This window comes from Cornus florida, unplaced genomic scaffold (genome assembly GCF_030987335.1).
Source record: "Cornus florida cultivar Cherokee Brave unplaced genomic scaffold, ASM3098733v1 CherokeeBrave_3.0.0_Hap2_Chr08, whole genome shotgun sequence".
Classification (NCBI taxonomy): domain Eukaryota; kingdom Viridiplantae; phylum Streptophyta; class Magnoliopsida; order Cornales; family Cornaceae; genus Cornus; species Cornus florida.
In genome coordinates, this window is record NW_026775578.1 from 83,071,355 (window position 1) to 83,092,662 (window position 21,308).

The 21,308-nt window shown below is 37.1% G+C and overlaps 1 protein-coding gene across 1 annotated transcript; it reads right to left on the reverse strand.

Moving 5' to 3' along the window:
* Positions 1-10,059: 10,059 nt before the first annotated feature.
* LOC132268220 (G2/mitotic-specific cyclin S13-7) lies at positions 10,060-13,410 on the reverse strand. Its single transcript, XM_059769024.1, has 7 exons — positions 13,060-13,410; positions 12,010-12,176; positions 11,713-11,925; positions 11,390-11,515; positions 11,060-11,308; positions 10,605-10,954; positions 10,060-10,449 (listed from the first exon to the last, which is right to left on the reverse strand). The coding sequence occupies exons 1-7, from the start codon at positions 13,094-13,096 to the stop codon at positions 10,290-10,292; spliced, it is 1,302 nt and encodes a 433-aa protein (XP_059625007.1). The 5' UTR covers positions 13,097-13,410; the 3' UTR covers positions 10,060-10,289.
* Between the last annotated feature and the right edge of the window lie 7,898 nt (positions 13,411-21,308).

Consider the following 21,308-nt stretch of genomic DNA (forward strand, 5'->3'; position numbering starts at 1 on the left):
AATAGTGTTGAAAAAGTGAAAATGTATAAATGATTCGGTCCTTAAAGGAAGTTGTCAATCCAAACGAAAGAGTCTCGGAAACTATTTCCAAGCACTCGAGACGACACCAAGTGACGAGAAACAAAATTCGGAAAAAAATTAAACGGAAAAAATTTATCCGTAAAATTTGAGAGAAGGAAAGGGAGGAAAATGACCGGATGATTACACATTAGTAATCAACAGATGCCTTTTGACTGAATAGGTGTGATCAGTTGTTGGTTGTGGGATGAAAAGATGTAACTCAAAACCAACAAATATAACTTATTCAATGTGAACCATTACAACCTATTACAGTGGGTGTGTCCAGTGATGAAGAGACACATATAAATGGTTGTGTCCAGTGATGAAGACACACATATAAATGGTTGTGTTCGTGATAAAGAGACGAACTCAATTTGAAAAGACTTTTCTATTTTTATAAATACCCCTTTTGGCTGCCATTTGCAAATCGTTCCATTCATTTTCTTCTCTCTCCTCTAGACTTGAACCCAACTCAAGTTGGTTCAAACCATCGGTTAAGTGGTCCAAGCCACTTAGATCCTAATCCAATTTCATTGAGCTATATTAAGATTAGTCCAAACCATTTGGTTCGAATTGCACCTAATTCAGCATTTACATAATATATATGCATTTTTGAGTCAGAGAGAGTATTATAAAGAGAAGGTTCGATGTATCCACGAGTTTGTAGTGCTGCTACTGGTGGAAGTAGACCGTTATATCCTGGGAAATAAACGCCACAGAGTCTATCAACACCATGTGGGGCGTAAATTGTCTTAAGGACATAATATCTAATACTAATCTCAGTCTAGATTCTTTATTTATTATTATTATTTTATTACATTATTCTACATGTTTAATTAAATATCAAATTGCATATTTAATTAATTATTTTTAGCATATTATTAATTATCATGACATATTAGTATAAGATTCTTTACATCTTAAATATAATATAAAGCATTTAATTTTCAAACAACAACTAGATTTTTTACATGTTAAATCTTAACCAAGGTAGGATATGAATAAGATGTGGACTACATTTTTGGTTATTTACGTCTATTAAGTAAGACTAGTATAAAATTTTATTTCTACACTAAAATAATCCTTGTTATATAATATATACTACTACTCCACTACTTTAGAAATTTAGTCATGCTCTTGTTGTATTAGAAAAATATTATTGTAAGCTTCATTAATTCAGTTATGCTTTTGTTGTATAAGAAAAATTAAGCTTCATTTGTGATTGTGTATGCTAACAATTTTCTTTAAAGAAAATATTTGGACACTTTGAAATATGTTCATATTATTTTAAAATAGTTGAAAACGATTTGTAAATGTGTAATATAAGACTTGCATTAGGAATGTTACAAAATTGTGTGGAAAGTGTTGGCGAAGTGTAAGTGTTAAAATTAAATTTATTTTAAATTATGGCTATGTGCAAGGAGTATTTGCGATAACACTGATGCGATACCTTTATAGAAGTATTTGTACTTTGTTAAAGAATTTCTAATCTAATGGTATAACTTCTTTTTTTACAAATAGAAAAGTTGAAAGTTCAAGTCCTAAATATATGAATAATAAATGTGTGTTTACTTTAACTTTTAAAATAATTTTAAATAAATAAAATAAAATAAAAAGTAAAATATGAACTTCTTAGCTTTTGCGGGGTATAACTAATGTGAAATGCCATTTTTATGTCAGTTCTTTGTAAAGGTAAATGTGTTTAAATTAGGTTGGTTCTTTAGTTCGATATACAATTAGGGGTGACAATTTTTATTAACGGTCGCGTTCGTGCCTTATCAAGATATGCGTATTCTATTATATAGGTAGACAAAAACAAGATATGATTATTACTTTTATTAAATTTTTTTTGATACGAATACAACACAATTATTAAATGAGTAGCACGACACAACAGTGGCAAATTTAGGGGTAGGCTTTGGTGGGCTCAAGTCCAAAAAAAATAATAATAATAAATAAATTATTAGTATTAGCCCACCCAAAGAAATATTAGTCCACTCCATTGACAATTCCTGGATTCCCCTTTGCACACGTAACTCGTGTAATAAATGGATCAAGACTAAAAATGAGACGAAAAGACACGTTTAAGTCATTTTTTAATAGAAACACGACACGTTTAGCTAAATGGATCATTTCTACCATGAACATGATACATTTATTTAAATGGGTTGACAGGTCAACACAAACACGACACATTTAATTATAACATGAAGAACCTCAAAAAAGAAAAAACATTCGACTATGTTATATTAAGAGAAATAATTCATACGAGCCTCTCGTATGAAGAACCCCGTTTGTTTTAAACACTACAATTAGGGTTCCCCCAATTGTTTCACTAATTAATCACCATAGGGTACCTGTGCTCATAGGAAAATGCAATATCACGTGGTACTGTACCCTTGGGTACTCCGAGTTGTTGGATCATTCATCAGGTGGGTCATCCAACGATTAAGAGGACCTGGGAATACGGTACCCCCGCAGTGTTATAGAACTTCTCGTGGTCATGACCTTTAATCTACCGTGATCAAAAGATTAAGTTAATCACACCTAATTATATAATCAAGCTATGATACATCTTCCAAATTCAGAATAGGATAAAATGCAAGAAACCCCCCTGGACTATGGAGAAACCTACAACTAACCCCCTGAACTTTCAAAAATATAAGAAACCCCCTGAAATATGCAAAATTGTTGCAGATGATCCCATCTATCCAAGTTCCGGTGATATATGACCGTTAAAATTGGTTTGTTAAATTTAAAAGACCATATTGCCCATAGAAGCATGAAAGGACAATAATGCCTTTAATTTCCAATTTCTTAAAATGGAACACCAACACAAACATGCCTTTATCAGAATTTTCCCAAATTGACAACTCTGTAACTGCTAAGGTTTGTCTTCGTTTTCAATCAACCATCGCACTTTCGTGCCAATTAACTGTGCATCTTGGTAAGGGTTTCGTCAATGGAGAGAGATGACTGGGGCGCCAAAATTGGACTAAGAACAAATCAATATCCCATATTTCAAATTGGAATCTAATTCTTTCTTAATCAGTTTTCATACATATAGAAGGTCTGATTTTTCTTAATCAGTATCCCGTACCTGTCTAATTTAGACAGTTCTTTCTTAATTTTTTGTTAGTGCCAGAATTGAGATGAATTTGGGAGGAAAAAAAAGGGAAAAAAAAAACAGAAAGAGAGAAAGGGAAAGGGGATTAGAGAGATGGATAAATTTCTTGGATAGGAGGAAGATTTTTGGTAGATAGGCAAGAAGCTTAAGCATCAACAACCATATTGACAAGAGTTTAAACGACTTCACCGGCGAATTTTCAAGGACCCAAATTAACATGTTGTTCCGGCGAGCTCTAAGCTTCGACGTCGATGAAAACCGGCGAGAGCTCTAGGCTTTGACTTACATGAAATTCGATGTGAGCCAGGACTGACCCAGTAGCGAGCTTCGTTCATTTAGTTTCGGTGAGTCTCGACTGACCTAGTGCTGGGTTCTTGAATGGCCAGATCCAGCAGGGGCAACAGTAACTGAGTTTCTTTCTCTGCACTCTCACATATCTGCAATCGTTTTTCACCCATCTCATCTTCCTCCTCATAACTCTCACCACTCTCTTCAACACTGTCACTTCCGAGTCACCAACCTCCTCAACCTCCAATCCCGATTCAAATCCGGGATCATCTACCTCAATGTCCAACTCCTTAACTGCTTCATCACCTCTTCCAACCGCTCCCGTAACCTCAAGGATGATTCGCTTCAGATGGACGCCGGAGGTTTCTTTTGATTGGCCGAGTCCATGGCCGAATTCATTGACTCCAAAACCAAGCTCACCATCAGTGTCTGTAATTTGGGGAAAGAGAGGGGAACGAGAGATGACGTGGAGGGGGTTCAAGGTTTGATTTAATGATGAAGGTTGCTGTTGGTGAGATAATGAATTTGGGTGGTAGCATGGCTAGGCATAGATGAGTAGAGATAGAGTGTTTTTGGGTCTGCAAAATTGCAAATAGGAAGAAGGTCTGCAGTTGGTTTGATATTGTTTGCCAAACTGCGTTGTTTTATTGGAATGACAGCTTTGTCTTTTTTCTTTTTCGGTGACCTGAGTGGGCAAATTGCAACAAATTCAAAGTTGCCGCCCCCCTGGGGGGGGGGGGGGGGGTGTTTCTTTTAGTTCAAGGAGGTTAGTTGCAAAACCCACATAATTTTCAGGAGTTTTTTTTTTTTTTTTTTTTTTTTTTTTTTTTTTTTTTTTTTTTTTGCATTTTACCCTTCAGAATATGCAAAATAGGGAATATTTGAGTGGATGTAGACTCTAACACATATTGTCATATTGATGACATGTGATAGGGTGATGTCATGATATGGTAAGGGCCTAGGGCCCAAATCCCTACACACACACACACACACTCAGTATTTCGAATCCAGCGAACAAATCATTTTTCTATAGAGTATACTTTCATTTTTCTATAGAGTATACTTGCATTTGTTAGACCTACTAAATTTGATTAATTAATGCATGCCAAATATAAAAAAGTGGGACCATTTACTTTCTTATCTAATGCATTAATGACTAATCATATATAATAGACCTAACAATTTTACCTAACTTATCGGTGCAAGTATCATTATTCTTTTCTATATAATTTATTTGACACAATCGCATATCTGACTGCTCAGTCACAACGAAAATCAATAAAAGAGTTAAAATGCATTGCAAATTAAATTGTGTTTTAACCTTAAAGTTCAAATAAACATTGAAAGTTCCTTTTTATCAGCTAATCTACAAAAAAAAAAAATATATATATATATATATATATATAAAAGGAGGTGAAGAACCTTACGCATTTAAAAGATGTGCCCTAATGCATTCAATTTGCACTTCCCAAGTTATTTATTGCTGTTATGCACACTGTTGTACCTTTAATTTAATGGATTTGGATCCCTTTGAACTTCAATATATATATATCTATATACAACTTCAACTTATTTTATCCAAATGAATCATTAAAGTTTATTCAATAATAATAATAATAATAATAAAGGGGGTACCAAACCACTAGAATTGCACGGACTCGTGACTCGTCGTGTAAGGCATGGTGACTTTGACAGACAAACATCACAAGTACTCAAACTCTTTCTGATTGTGACAAATATAAATGTTTACATTTTAGATGAAAATGCATGACGATTGAGTCGAGACTTGTAAGCTATACCTTAGCGAGATAGTTGAGTACAAGCCTTAACCTTGTTTTTGAGTAAAATAATTCCGAGTTACAGTGGTTTGGACCACAAAAGTCAACAAAAAAAAAAAAAGAAAAAAAAAAGGCCCGCTCATGACAGGCCCGCAATCGCCATATGGGTCGCCCATTCTCCAATCCAAAAATTGTGGCCCACAAATGGCAACCCGCAATGGACTAATTGGGTCGCCATTTATGGTCCAAATCACCGAAATATAAGGTGCTGGATACCCATTGTGGGCCACAATTTTTGATGTATCCTGTTGTGGGTTGCCATATTTGGACCACAACCCATGCTTGGCAGGTCCACAATCAACGTATATGCTCTTTTTTATTTTATTTTATTTTGGCAATATATACACAATATGCAAAAATGACAAATTGGAAGTGAACTCAAAAATTTTGTTTTTTTAAATTTTATGAATAAAAGAATTATTTGATTTATGAAGGATATTTTGGTATTTTGAAATAAGAGTTCGGAGGGTATTTTGAACATAAAAAATAGTTATTTATGCATATGTAATTATTTTACCTAACTCGACCAAATTAAAAAATTAACTTTAAAAATAGACCGGTTTGTTATTTAAAGCTCCTAAATCTACTTAACTGTAGTTTTTTCCTTCCCTAATCCAAAAATTGTGGTCCACAAATGACAATCCACAATGAAGTATTTGGTTCTAAAAAATATTATGAAAGCATTGTATGGTAATTTGGCACATCAATATTTCTTTATTATTTATTTATTTTTAGAGTCATTTGGCACATCAGTTAACATTAGTTTTCATAAAAAAATGTTTTTCTCTCCGATTAAAATTGTATGTGCATGTAAAAATTGGAATATAAAAAAGATATAATATTCTTGATATTACAAAAAATTCTTAAATGAGACATTTCCCATATGCTGGTTGAAGAAGTCGAGGCAAACCGTATGAAGATTGGGAAGTGGACGCAAACCACTAGTCTAAAAAGAACTTCCTTCTCTTTCCTTCTGATTTTCAATAATGAATCAAGCAATCCTTAAAATCCCCCTTCCACGTTATCTCACCTTTTTGTTTTAGATAAATATGCAGCAGACCATTTTTAAGTACAACTAATACTTCCCATAAGGAGACAAGATGTGCAACACTTCCATGGGGTTCAATTAAATGTAATTCGACTCTCACACAACCAAACTTTCAATTTCTCAATTAGGGGTTGAGCATGAGTTGAAAAATCAGAATTTGGAGGACACTTGAGAATAGTTCTGCCTCAAAATTGCAAATGATTTAAAAATATTTTCAAGTAGTAATATCTCATTAACAACAATAAGACTTTTAAAAATATACAAATTTGAATTCAACACATGAAGCGAAACCCTTGAAACACAAGTTGCAAAGATCAAAATCCAAGTTGCAACTACCATCGGTAGATAGACAATGTTTGTGATCAAAAGCAAATCCAATCATATTTCCAGGCAGGGAATACGGTACCTCCTCGGTGTTGTAAAACTTCTCGTGGTCATGACCTTTGATCTACCGTGATCAAAGATCAAGCTAATCACACCTAATTATATAATCAAGCTATGATACATCTTCAAAATTCAGAATATGCAAAATAGGGGATATATGAGTGGATGTGGATTCCAACACATAATGTCAGATTGATGACCTGTGATAGGGTGATGTCATGATGTGGTAGGGGCTTAGGGCCCAGACCCAGTATTTCTAATCCAGCATACAAATCATTTTTCTATAGAGTATACTTTCATTTTTCTATGCCTACTAAATTTGATTGATCAATGCATGCCAAATATAAAAAAGTGGGACCATTTACTTTTTTATCTAATGCATTAATGACTAATTATATATAATAGACCTAACAATTCTGTCTAACTCATCGGTGCAAGTATCATTATTCTTTTCTATATAATTTACTTGACACAATTGCATAACTGATTGCTCAGTCACAATGGAAATCAATAAAAGAGTTAAAATGCACTGCAAATTAAATTGTGTTTTAACCTTAAAAGTTCAAATAAACATTGAAAGTTACTTTTTATCAGCTAATCTAAAAAAAAAAAAAAGAGGTGGGGGGGAGGGGTAAAGGATTAATGCATTCAATTTGCACTTTCCAAGTTATTTATTGCAGTTATGCACACTGTTGTACTTTTTACTCATTATTAACTCACTCACTTAAATTTGCATCTCCAAATAGTTTAATTTCAGTAGACAGATTCACATGATTTAATGAATTTGGACTTAAATTTTCACCCGTGTACACACTGTTGTACCTTTAATTTAATATCCCTTTGAACTTCAATATATGTATATATATATATACAACTTCAATAAATTTTTTTTTTTTGTAAACTTTCAAACCAACTTATTTTATCCAAATGAATCATTAAAGTTTATTCAATAATAATAAAGGTGGTACTCAATAATAATAAAGGTAGTACCAAACCACTAGAATTGCACGGACTCGTGACTCGTCGTGTAAGGCATGGTGACTTTGACAGATAAACATCACAAATACTCAAACTCTTTCTGATTGTGACAAATATCAATGTTCACATTTTAGATGAAAATGCACGACGATTGAGTCGACACTTGTAAGCGATACCTTGGCGAGATAGTTGAGTACAAGTCTTGTATTCAATTTATTTATTTAAAAAATGTATCAAGAAAAATTTTTGTTTCAATTATTTATTTGATATATGTGATTTTACGGTAATTGCAGATATTCAAATAAAACAGTTTCACTTTCAAAGCAATGATCTATCTCACTCCCACTAAAATTTTCTATATTTAGCTATGAAAATTTAGAATTATTAATGGAGTACTAAAGGGTAATAGTGACGGTGGTGGTGACAATGATGATGATGGTGGAAGGTAATGGAGGTGACGGTTATTGAAGGTGGTGGTGGTGGTGGTGTCGTAGTGGCAACGGTGGAAGTGGTGCCCTCTATTATTATAATAAAAAATAAATGAATAAAAAAAAATATTTGCCAATATTTATGTAACACCAAATTTTAGAGCAACTCTAATTGCATATATGAAATTTGAGTATCCAAATTTGTCACGTAACTAATTTTAAAGAGAAACATCAGCATTTTTAAGAACTGTGTCGGCGTTTTGAACTCTCTAAATTTTAGTTATAGCAGGTGCTCCAATGGTGCATTTTCGCGCTCCAAAAATATTAATATTTTAATATTTTTTAAACTTTTAATAATTTATTTTTAACTTATTCCTAATCCCTATTATCATTTGATATATTTATTTATAAAGGTGAAAAGAGGTAGATTTTTTTTTTAAAAATAAAAAATTCATTAATTAAAAAAAAATTCATTTTGTTAGGAAAAATAAAATAAAATAAAATTTTGGACCAATATAGTGTTTGAATCAGCTAAACAATGCCAAAAATAGCTATAAAAATTGTGGCCCCCAAATGGCAACCCGCAATGGACTAATTGGGTCGCCATTTATGGCCAAAATCACCAAAATACACGGCGCTGGATACCCATTGTGGGCCACAATTTTTGTTGTATCACCATGTGGGTTGCCATTTTTGGACCACAACCCGTGCATGGGCACTATGGCAGGTCCGCAATCACCATATATGCTGTTTTTTATTTTGGTAATATATACATCATATGCAAAAATGGCAAATTCAAAGTGAACTCAAAAATCTTGTTTTTTTAAATTTTATGAATCAAAGAATTATTTGATTTATGAAGGATATTTTGATATTTTGAAATAAGAGTATGGAAGATATTTTGAACATAAATAATAGTTATTTATGCATATGTAATTATTTTACCTAACTTGACCAAATTATAATATTAACTTTTGTTATTTAAGACTCCTAAATCTACTTAAATGTAGTTTTCCTTCCCTAATCCAAAAATTGTGGTCCACAATGGAGTATTTGGTTCTAAAAAATATTATGAAAGCATTCTAAGGTAATTTGGCACATCAATATTTCTTTATTAGTTATTTATTTTTAGAGTCATTTGGCACATGTTAACATTAGTTTTCATATATCATCAATTTCTAACAAGTTTCTCTGTAATATTTTTTTTAATGTTCCCTCCTATGTTAAATTGTGTGGCTGTTTTTCAGATTTGGATCCCCTTCAATATTTTCAAGACTCCATCCAACGATCCAAAGCAAGCCACATCTTTTGCTCTCGTTCTGTTTCTCACAAAAATTTTAAAAAAGAAAAATGTTTTTTTCTCCGATTAAAATTGTATATGCATGTAAAAATTGGAATATAAAAAAGATATAATATTCTTGATATTACAAAAAGTTTAAATGAGACATTTCCCATATGATGGTTGAAGAAGTTGAGGCAAACCACTAGTCATGAAGATTGGGAAGTGGACGCAAACCACTAGTCTAAAATCCACCACTTTTAGACGGTTATGAGTTGGATGATAATTAAAGAAACCTTTTTTAGCAATTTTAAAAGGTAGAAAATAGTAGGATAAATAAAATAAATAATAAAACTAAAAAAAGAAACTAGTATTTAGAGAACTATATATAAAGTAATACTTTTTAAAATCAGTGTTTAAAGAATTGTCAATTAAAAGAACTTTCCTTCTTCTTTTTCCTTCTGATTTTCAATAAGGAGACAAGATGTGCAACACTTCTATGAGGGTTCAATTAAATGAAATTCAACTTTCACACAACCAAACTTTCAATTTCTGAATTAGGGTTGAGCATGAGTTGAAAAATCAGAATTTGGAGGACACTTGAGAGTAGTTCTGCCTCAAAATTGCAAAAATATTTAAAAATATTTTCAAGTAGTAATATCTCATTAACAACAATAAGAATTCAACTTTTAAAAAAATATACAAATATGAATTCAACACATGAAGCAAAACCCTTGAAACACAAGTTGCAAAGATCAAAATCCAAGTTGCAACTACTATCAGAAGATAGACAATGTGTTTGTGATCAAAAGCAAATCCAATCATATTTCCAGGCAGGGATCATAACTGCAACATGATCTCAAATAACAGCTCCCAAAGACGAAACCAGCAAAAGACTTTTGGCTGCAGGAAAAAGAGCAACAGCACCTCCATCTGGACTCGAGAATTTCCGGTAAACAGCCTTGAGCTTACTATCTGCAGCACCTGAGTGAAAGCAAACCAACAGCTTTGCACAATCCCTGTTGTTACATTACATGCCAAACAAACACACCCCAGTTTAGTTAGTACATAATTATTAATCAATATTAATCAAAAAGCCATAAAATTATATCATAGCAACAATGTGTGTAATAAATACTATACTAATACTGATTGTGTGTTATAAATACTATACATCAACTGGTCTTCAGAGTAGCCTGTATGGTGCTTCAGAGTTTCAGTCCAAAGAGGGCTCTTGTTGAGGGTGCATCGTGCTGCGTAGACAGCCGAGGCAGCAAGCATTGATGGGGAGTACATTATGCTGGTTGTGTAGTGCATAAGTCCAAGTTCAGCTAGGAAGAACACCATTTTTTCCATCTTGTCCTGATGGGGTGAATCAGAAGAAGCTTTTATGTACCGAACAACGAACACATATGGCGTAGGAACTGTTAAATACCATTCCAACTTTCCCAAAATTGCTTTCTCCATTAAAAGTATCTGTTCTCTAACATAAGCATTATCTGATATTGCAACAAAGTCATTAACCTGCGAAGACCCCCAAAACACACAGTTTGTTTAAATTTAGCTGCAATTAAGACTAGTTTTCGTCGACATGTATAAAATAAATATAGATAGAAGAGAGAAGAAGACCTCAGGTGCCCAAATTTCTTCATACTTGCATGCAATGAGCATTGAGCTGATGCCAACCAACTGAAGTTCCCTTCTTGAAACACTATCCATGGAAAGGTATCGGTCCACTATGTTTATGGTGAGGTAGAGGGTTTCGGGCATTAGTTCAAACTTTCTATGGACTTCTATCAACCAGTCCACCAAAATTGTTCTCATTTTGGAATTAATGTCAGGCTGTGAAACCATGTAGTCATGAACTCGATTCTCAACCTGCACAGGCACAATTTCCATTAACTACAAACACACACAGAGAGGGAGACTTGTAGAGCTAGCAATACAATGCAATAATACCTCTGTGAGCTTGTAGAACTTGTAGATGTCCTCAACATACTCCACAACTGCCAATTCATCATCAGCATCTACTGCATCAATGTCTGAAATGGGATCCTTTGGTTTGTTGGTAAGTCCACAAGCAGCCTGAAGTTGATCAAATCAAGCAACAATTGGATTTTTTTCAAGATAACAACTAAAAATTGGATTTATTTTTGAAATTTTTTTTTGTTCTTTTGGTTGGTCACGAAGAATTAACCCATCCGTTAGCCACTTTGGACTCTCCGATGGTTATCAAATAGCCCACGAAGCTACTAAAAAAATGGAATTGATTAAATAAGAACCTTGCTTCGAGCAGTGAGAATTGATGTGAGGGTGTTGACCGGCTTCCTCAAGAACCCTGCTCTTGATTTTCTTCCACTATTCTGCTTTTCCTCTTTAGACATGACATGATGATGATCATTGTGGCTTTTTAACCCAATTACTGTACTGGGTTTCAGCTTGTCAGTTTCTTTATTCTTTCCATTAACAGCAATGCCAATTTCTGTAAGTGGTTTCTGCAAATCAACAGAAATCAGTGTATTAGTACTTGAAAAGAGTCAATGAAATACTAGTATTCATTCACAAGGGACTGTGTTGACCTTCTCAGCTGCTGCTACTTGTGTTGACTTTGTGTTGGGACGAGAAATTGGGGCTTGGGGCTTCCCTTCTACAGCTGGAGCAGTGACAAGATTCCCTATGTCTCTCAGAACTCGGCGATTTCTACCTTCTGCTGCCGCTGCTTGTCCATTCTTCAGCTTTCCTCCCCCTAATTAATTATAAGGGATCAGAATTTTGATTTCTTTCTTTCTTTCTTTTATAAATTCCATAAAAATCAAATTTTTTCTTCATCTTTCATAATATCCAAACAAATTATTAACAATTTAGGTTTCATCGAATTAAGTGTCCCCATAGACAAGAAGTGACTAATCCCTCAAAATAATATAAATTATATGGATCACCAAATAATCAATTAAAGTCAAAATTCACCAAATATTAGCAATCATCATACATGGATACAAATGAGAAAGAAATTGGGCATTTCTACAGTAATGAGAAAGAAATTACTCATCATAACACTGCTCTCTGCATTTGCCATCTTAGAGACAATCAATCAGCACAACCCACAAGAAACCAAAAAAATACATACATACATACATACACACACACACATATATATATATGGTGTGCGTGTGTTTGGATCAACTTTCTGAGAAACCCAGAAAGTTTCATGTCCAGAGGACCCAACAGAACCATTACCAAGAGACAATCAATTAGCACAACCCACAAGAAACCAAAACATTTCTATTCTATATATATATATATATATATATATATATATATATATATATTTGTGTGTGTTTGGATCAACTTTTTGAGAAACCCAGAAATTTTCATGTCCAGAGAACACAAAAGAACCACTACCAAGAGACAACCCAGAAGAAACCAAATCAAAACAACAAAACCCAAGTCCAGAGAACCCTATAAAAATCACTACTAAAATCAATAAACAAAACCCAAATCCAGAGAACCCTGTCCGAATTCACTACTAAGATCAATCAACAAAACCCACACAAAAAAAAAGCGACTTTTTTTCCGGAATGAAAATTAAATTAATGAATGTCAAGAAAGAACAGAAATTAATATAATACCTTTGGGTTGTTGAGTAAGAACAGCTTTGGAAGCCATCTCTGACGAGTGTTTCTGTTCTTGATTATTGCCAAAGACCCCTCCAAGACTCGCCAACAGAGACGACAAAAACAATTGGAGACGGTTGTTAAGCGTCTCGCCGCCTACTTCTATGTTTCCTTCGGTCGCCACCTCTTGAGACCCACTAAGTCCAACCAATGCTTAATTGATCTCTCTCTTCGAATTCGTCTTCTTCTTCTTCTTCTTCTTCTTCTGCTTTCTTTTTCTATTTCTTTCCGAGTTACCATACAATATTTGCTTTAATCTATGAAGCAGCGCTTCTCCTTTTCAACGTCTCTTTTTCTCCCTTTCAAACTTAGACCGTTGGATCACCATCATCTGCAGCGCTTCTCCTTTTCAATGTAGATTGTACTTTTTCTAGCCGTTAGTGGTGAACCAAATCCTCCAAAAGTTACCGTTCAAAATTTCTTTTAATTTTTTAATTCATCCAACCTTTTTTTATACTTTACTGGTTGACAGCGAATGAATCAATGCCACGTTTCAAAATAAAGGTTGGGCCTCAATGAATGTCTACTTTACTGGTTGGGCCTAAAATATTTTGGGTTAGAAACTCAGAATGTTTTGACAAAGTTTAAATTCAAAACAAGTTCATGTGGGGGGCGTTGACTACAATTAAATTCATAATGGACTAAAGGAATGCAAAGTGATCTAGTTAAATTGATTTTTTTGTTTTCTTGGTAAAAAATTCCCATCCTCATTTGTTTCAAAAGGAGACATGAATCGAGACTTTTAACTGGTAAGTCAATTTAAACAACCTTGTTTCGACCCTTCTGAAACGTGTGACAAGTTTGAAAAGAGAGTTTAAAATTTGCAGTTATGAACTCGCCTCAATTAATAACTTAAATGTAAATAATTATTCTTTTATTTGTTATAATTTTTCTTTATTTCTTCCAAAAAAAAAAAACCTGAATTATTTGCCAATTGCAACAAACCCCCTTGAGCTATGAATTTGTTGCATTTAAGGACAATCCGCAACTAACCTGGTTGAAAAAATCAAAAGACGCATTTACCATTATTTAAAACTACGCAGTTTTGAGAGTAATACACTTAAGTTGATGATGTGGCAGCTAACAATCCCAACAACCAATCAAAATGAGACAACTCATCTTACTCAACCTTATCCCAAGCTTATAACTAGACCTGTCAACGGATTGGATTCGGACCAGATCATGGTCGATCTGATTCGAATCCGATAAGTAAACTGAGTGATCCGATCTGATAATCCGACGAATTCTTCTCTAGTTGATCCATGTCCAATACTCATTTTATTGGATGTTCGATCCGATAAATTAGATCCGATTAGAAACTTTACTTTTTGCATTTATACAAACACAAATCACGCAAATTGATTCAATATTCAAAGAAATTAGTGATCGGTTGGTCAATCATACATCAACCTTCGCAATAGCACGAATCATTGTAAAATAGGGCTATTGGTCGGGTAAGTCGAACCACTGAGACTGCGCTAGTCTATGGCAACCTAGGTGTCTAGAATTGTTCTCAGAATGATAATGGGTTTATAGAGGGTTTTTGGTTGTTTGTCACTTAAACTTAGAACTTAGAATGCATAAAATAGTAGTGCTAGTAAATGAGAGTTAGAGATAATAAAAGGGGAAACTAGAGAAGTGAATCCACCTACGCCCTAAGTACATGCTAAATCAAGACTAAATTGGGGATAAACACTATATAAGCAATGATCGAGAATTATGTAGCAACACATAGTTGCTTCATAACCAATAAAGAGTTCATGAGATTAAAACAAGAATGGTCTATCAAAAGACAACACATTTGGACTACCTAGATTAGGGTGTAGTATCAAATACATTAACTTAAGCAAAAGACCATCAAGCATTCAATCAAATGATGAAGCACATGAAAGTAAGAATCAAGCATAGTCCATCAAAGGAGGTACCTAAGCAATGGAATATCAAGTTTCAAAATTAACATGCCTTGAAAACCATTCATAGTTAATATCTTCATTGTCACTATGAAAATAAAAGCAATAAGACTAATGTAAGAATCATCAAGACAAGCTAAATAACTCACATCAATCATTTAAACATGAATGTTCATTACAAGAAGTAATAAGTTCCTAAACTATGAAAAGACCAAAGTTTATACATTATAATCCCCAAAATAGAACCTAATCTAGAACATGAACAAAAGGGGAGGCTTCATCACCTCCCTAGATGAGGTTTAGTTACCCATGAGTGAGCTAGGAGAAGGAAGAAGCTTGCCCTTTTCCTCCATTTTCGAGCTCCCTTCCTTTTGCTCCAAGAACCCTCTTCTTCTTGCTCTCTTCTCTCTCCTCTATCTTCTAAAAATCCCAGCCCCCTAATGTGTGGCCCTTGGGTAGCTTTTTATGCTCTAACAACACCCTCTCTCCTCCAAGGAATACCTCCAACCACTTCATAAAGAAGGAAGATGGCATTGAGGAAACCAATGTGCAAGTGGGCTGAAATGAACCATTTCCGAAGGGCATTCTGCCTGATTTTCGAGCACACGCTTGGTGATCTCGAGCACTCTAACTTAGTGCAATGTGCAACATGCTCCTCTTGCTCAGCGCTGACCTATTTTGGGAAAACTGCTATAACTTTGTACCCCAAACTCCGAATGATGATCTGTTTAAAGATTAGGAGAGCTGATTCAGTGCTTTAAAAACTTCATGTTTTGATGAAGACCCAATTCTCAAGTCTGGTTGGTCGAAAATGGGGAGAAAGGCAGTACATCAGTGCTGCCAGGCAGTTCTGCGCACCTCTGTTATGAAGTTCATAACTCTCTGCTCCGAACTCCGAATGATGAACCACTTGAAGATTTGGAAAGCTGATTCAGAGATCTAAATCTTTCATGTTATGATGGAAGTCTAGTTCTTGAGTTTGCTAGGTCGAAAATGGCGACAAAAGTCAGGATCACTGCTGCCAGAAATTCAGAAATGGCATCCTTTTTGTTCAAAATTCCACAAGGCCTCATTTTTGCTTCCTTTTTGCACTTCAACCTGAAAATGCATAAGAACATGCAAATGGAGTTAATCTACATAAAATAATTAATAACTGGACTTTGTTAATGTAATTTAGGGCGCTTGAATATACAATATTCGGCGCTTATCACACCTCCAAACTTACATTTTGCTAGTCCCTTAGCAAAACTACAATGAAAAACATACTGAAAAGACAACCATGGGCATGCTACTACAAAAATATCATCCATGGTAAAATGAGATAGATACATAGCTCAAATACAACTTGAAACAGACAAAAACTAGAAATGGGGTCATTGGAAAAACTACCTTGCATATATGAAGCATTGATACAAAAAATGGGAAAAACCATTTCAACATGCATGCATCAACATCATAGTCCATATAAATAATTCAATTGTTATCTCTTAAATGGAAATAACTCAAACTCCAGTGAAAGTGAATTGGATTCTCAACATGCGGCTTTTACTTTCTTGTCCAATTCCAAGGCACAAGTTTTCAAATCAATGAATTCCCTTTTACATGAAGTCCCTAAGGCATGATTTTATTTTCAAGACAACTTTTGTTGCTTGTTAACAATTTATTTCAACACATAAGCGAAACATAGAATGGTTGTGCAATGCTAAAGTCCCTTAAGCTTTCTAACCAACCTATGTAGCAAGCGTTAGGCCAACAACTCCCAAACCAGACGGCTTTAGGGTGTTAAGTGTAGAGACACTCCAAAGGACTTAATAGCTCAAGTTGGAAAGGCTACGAACTTCAGCTAACCATGTTTATTACAATTTTTTTTGAATGACCGTGCAATGTTCAAGTCCTTTAAGCTTTCTAACCAACCCTTGTAGCAAGCGTTAGGCCAACAACTCCCAAACCAGACGGCTTTAGGGTGTTAAGTGTAGAGACACTCCAAAGGGCTTAATAGCTCGAGTTGGAAAGGCTACGAACGTCAACTGGTCATTTTTCATTTTTTTTTTTTAATGACTTAAATCATGCCAAAGATATTCATCTATCAGGTCCATCAAATCAGATTAACTAGGCCAAGGTCAAGGTTAATCAGCTGCATGCCTCACAGTTAAGTTTCCAATGTGCATCTGTGCATTGTGAAGCTTATAAGAGTCCAGCAAGAATCTAATTGAAACATTTATACAGACTAGTTTGAATCTACATGATCATTTAAACTCAAATTTTTCTTTATTTTCAAAAATTTCAATTGCTTCTATACACAAGGTATTAAACATATGTTTCATCTCCGACAAGTGTCAAGTTATACTATCATTGCTTAGCAAAAATTATGGAACCAAAAATATGCCAAGAATGCTTTGATGCACCCCCAAACTTAAACTACACAGTGTCCTCTATGTGGGACATGGATGCAAGTTAGAGACAAAAAGGACAAAGAGTATAAAAGGAACAACAATACCCAGGGGAAGGGAACGGCATTTTGAGACAAAAACCCCCAAACTTGAATTGGACTGCGTAACCTGGAGAGCAACATGAAGAACAAAAAGAAACAACCACAAACAGCATTAATAGCACAAGCATAAATACAGAAAAAGAATGTAGCGAAAGTTAACAGAACATAAAGAATTTGCATTGCAAAAAGAGTTTACATGATGACAAAAAGAGCTGTACAGGGATCATGTCGACCAGAGCAACCTATACATAGCAAATTCTTACAGTTTAAAAGGAAAACAAAAGATACAAGAGAAATAGTTACAGATGAAACACAAAGAGAAGGTCCACACTCGCAACAAGCTACTGTCCAGAAGGTAAACGGGCGAGGATGGAATGGAGGAGAGATTGAGTCTTACGCCGTTCAGCGGAAGCCAAACGACGGTCCTCAACAGCGACACGGCGGTCTTCAGCAGCAAGACGACGATCTTCTTCAGCACGTGAAGAAGTCTCACACAGAGTCTGAGTGCACGCGGACAAAGAATTCTCAAAACGATCTAGTCGCTCATGAATACCGGAAATGGAAGCCCGGATGAAAGCCTGGTCCTGGTAAGAGTCGACCGGAGGCTCTACCCTTGCAGTGGCTGCGGCGGTGGAAACCGCCTCAGAAGGGGGAGGAGGTGGAGCGTGGATGAACAGGGGGGCAGGAGGCGGAGGGGTACTAGAATGGCTCAGAACATTAATCCACCGGCGCTGGGTAAAAATTTTAATTTTGTCGCCTTTTGGTTCATGGGGAGGAACAACGAAACCCTTGTGCTGAAGGAGCCGAGTGATGAAAAACGGCAAAGGCAATTTCCGATTTTCAACTCGCGGAGCCCGTGTATTATGAGCATCATGCCAAAACTTCATAAATGTGGACCAAATGAGCTCTGGGATGGAGAACCATTGGCCTTGGTCCATGGCATATAAGGCTTGCGGAAGGAGGCCCCGACGCTCGGTGCTATGCACCAAAGGGCAGACATTGTGCTTGAAGACCGTGTCAATGAACCATAGGCGTTCCAGAAGATTGGTTTTGCAGATAAAAGACCGGGGCCGAGTAGGATCGTCAATAGGGCAAATGGCAGCGGCAATCTGCGCCACAGTTAATGTATCCGGCTCCTCATATAAAGGGAGATTCTCACGATTGACAATGTCATCGGGGCACTTAATGGGGCAACCAGAAACCTGAATGATGTCGGTCATAGTGAAAGCATAGGCGGTGCCATCAATGGATGTAGTGAGAGAAATGGGTGGTTCTTCAGGGCATTGGAGATTCTGGTAGAAGAGGCGCACTACACGGGGGTAGGCAACCCTGGCAAGGGGTGCGCAAATGTGTTGCAGACGCCGGTTAGTCAATTCGGCTACAGCCCACGAAGTTGTGGGTAGAATGTCAAAGGCATCCGTGAGCGGAAATGAGAGTTCGTAGTTGAGTTGTTTGCGATCCCAAGGATCACGTGGTCGCTCACGAGTGACAGCACGGGCACCTGAAGAGGGTCGAGGAGGGCGAGAAGGACCGGCACGAGACATTTAGAGAGGTGGACTTGGTTGAGGAATTTCAGCGAACACCTGGCGTGCACCACAAAAAGGAGAAGGTGAAAATGAGTGGGGAGGAGGAGGAAACCCAAATTTTTTGACAAAGAAACAAGCCCTATTATCAACAAATCAACAACAAAGCACCAACATAACCAAACTCCAACATTACAAGCCCATCCTCCTTGTAAAACACCATGAATGAACAAAGGAAAAGAAAAACAAATGAAGAGGATACAAACCTGAATTTCAGGGTATCCGAGAGCAAGAAGGAAGGCAGGAAGATGGAGGTGAGAGGATGGGGTGGTTGAGGTGAGTGAGAAGTGGTGTGGGTGTTGGGTTGAGGGGGGGTGCTTGTGAGAGAGAGAGAAGGAGGTTGGGTGCCGGGAGGGGGAAGGTGGTGGGGTGGTGTTTGGTGTGTGGTTGGGGGGAGTGGGTTTTAAAAGAGGAAGGCTTGGTTCGAGCACTCGAAGTTGGACTTCGAGTGCTCTAGAATGGGGCAGAGAGTGGGGAGCCGAGGGGTGAGAGGGCTCAATCAGGTGCGAGCACTTGAAGCTTGGGTTCGAGTGCTCGAAAGTTTGGCAGAGAGGGTTGGGTGTGTATTGGTGTGGGTTTTGTAGTTGGTGTGGGTTGCATGGTGGGGTGGTGAAGTGTGGAGGAAGGAAGGTGGTGGTTTTGGGTGCAGACAAGGCTGCATGGTGTGTGGGTGTGTTTTGTGTGGTGTGTGCATTGAGGAGGTGGGTTGGTGTGGGTTGGGGTTGAGAGGAGGTTGGCTGCTGGAGGAAGAAAGGTGGTGGGGAGCATGCATGGCTTGCATGCTTGGGTGGGGAGGGGTGGGTTGTTTGGTGGAGAGTGGAGAGTGGAGAAGTGGTTGGGGGGGGGGTTGGTTGAGGGGCATGCATGGGGTGGCTGAGAGAGGTGGTGCCGAGAGGTAAGTTGGTTAGGCTTAGGTGGGTTGTGGGTGGCATGCATGCATGTGTTGTGCATGCATGATGTCGAGAGGAGATGAGGAAGGTTGTGTGAGTTGGTAGAGGTTGGGAGGTGGGTTAGTTGGTGGAGGTTTTGGTGCATGGGGGTGGCTGGGATGGTTGTGGTGGGTTGTGAATGCCGAGAGGGTGGTGAGCTTGGGGGTGGGATGGTGAGGGAGTTTGGTTTGGCATGCATGCATGGAGGTTGCATGCATGCATGGATGTCATGGGGTGTGCATGGGATGGTTGTGGTGGGTTGTGAATGCCGAGAGGGTGGTGAGCTTGGGGGTGGGATGGTGAGGGAGTTTGGTTTGGCATGCATGCATGGAGGTTGCATGCATGCATGGATGTCATGGGGTGTGCATGGGATGGTTGGGCATGCATGCATGTGATAGTTGGTGGAGGTTTTGGTGCATGGGGGTGGCTGGGATGGTTGTCATGGTTGAGGCTGGGTTGGTGAGGAGGTGGAAGTTGTTTTGCATGGGTTGGGGTGGGGTGGTTGTGATGCAGACAAGGCTGCATGGTTTGTGTGAGGTTGGTGAGGTGGTGAGTGTTGGGTGTGTTGGCGAGAGAGTGATGGTGATGGAGATGGGTTGAGTTGGTTGAGGGGCATGCATGCATGCAGGAGGGTTGAGGTTGGTGATTCGAAAGCTCTACATGGATTGAGGTGCCTGTGTTGGGTTGAGGTGCTTCGAGCACTCGCAAGGGGGTGGTCGAGTGCTCTGCATGGAGACAGTAGGCGCGGGTGGTTTGTATGGGGAGTTCGAGCACTCGGAAGAGGGAGCTCGAGTGCTCGAAATGAGAGCAGTGAGCTGGGTGTGTTGGGGCATGAAATTCGAGCACTCAAACTAGAATATAGAGTGCTCGAAAATGGCTCAGTATGCTAGGGTGAGCTCGACTGGGAGGACTGAAGCAAGGAGTGAAGGGAACAACATGCAAGACAGTGAGCACCATGGAAGTTGAAATTGTTGCAAAGGAATATGGAATGTGAGCAACATGGAAATGGAAGCTGTTCAAAATGGAGTCCATGCATGGAAATTCCATGCATTTGCATTTGCAATCTCATTCCATGGGAGACAGTGAGCACTATTACATGCATTTTCATGCATGTTGATGTATTTGCAACATCATTCCAGGAATTTTGCAAGGTGGCGACTTGGAAATGCAATGGAATGGAAGAATTTCTGAAAATTTTCAAATTGTCTCATAATGCTTGAATGAACTGAAGAAAATTTTCAAATTGCATCATCTTTGGAAAATTTCCAGACTTGGAATGAATTTGAAAATT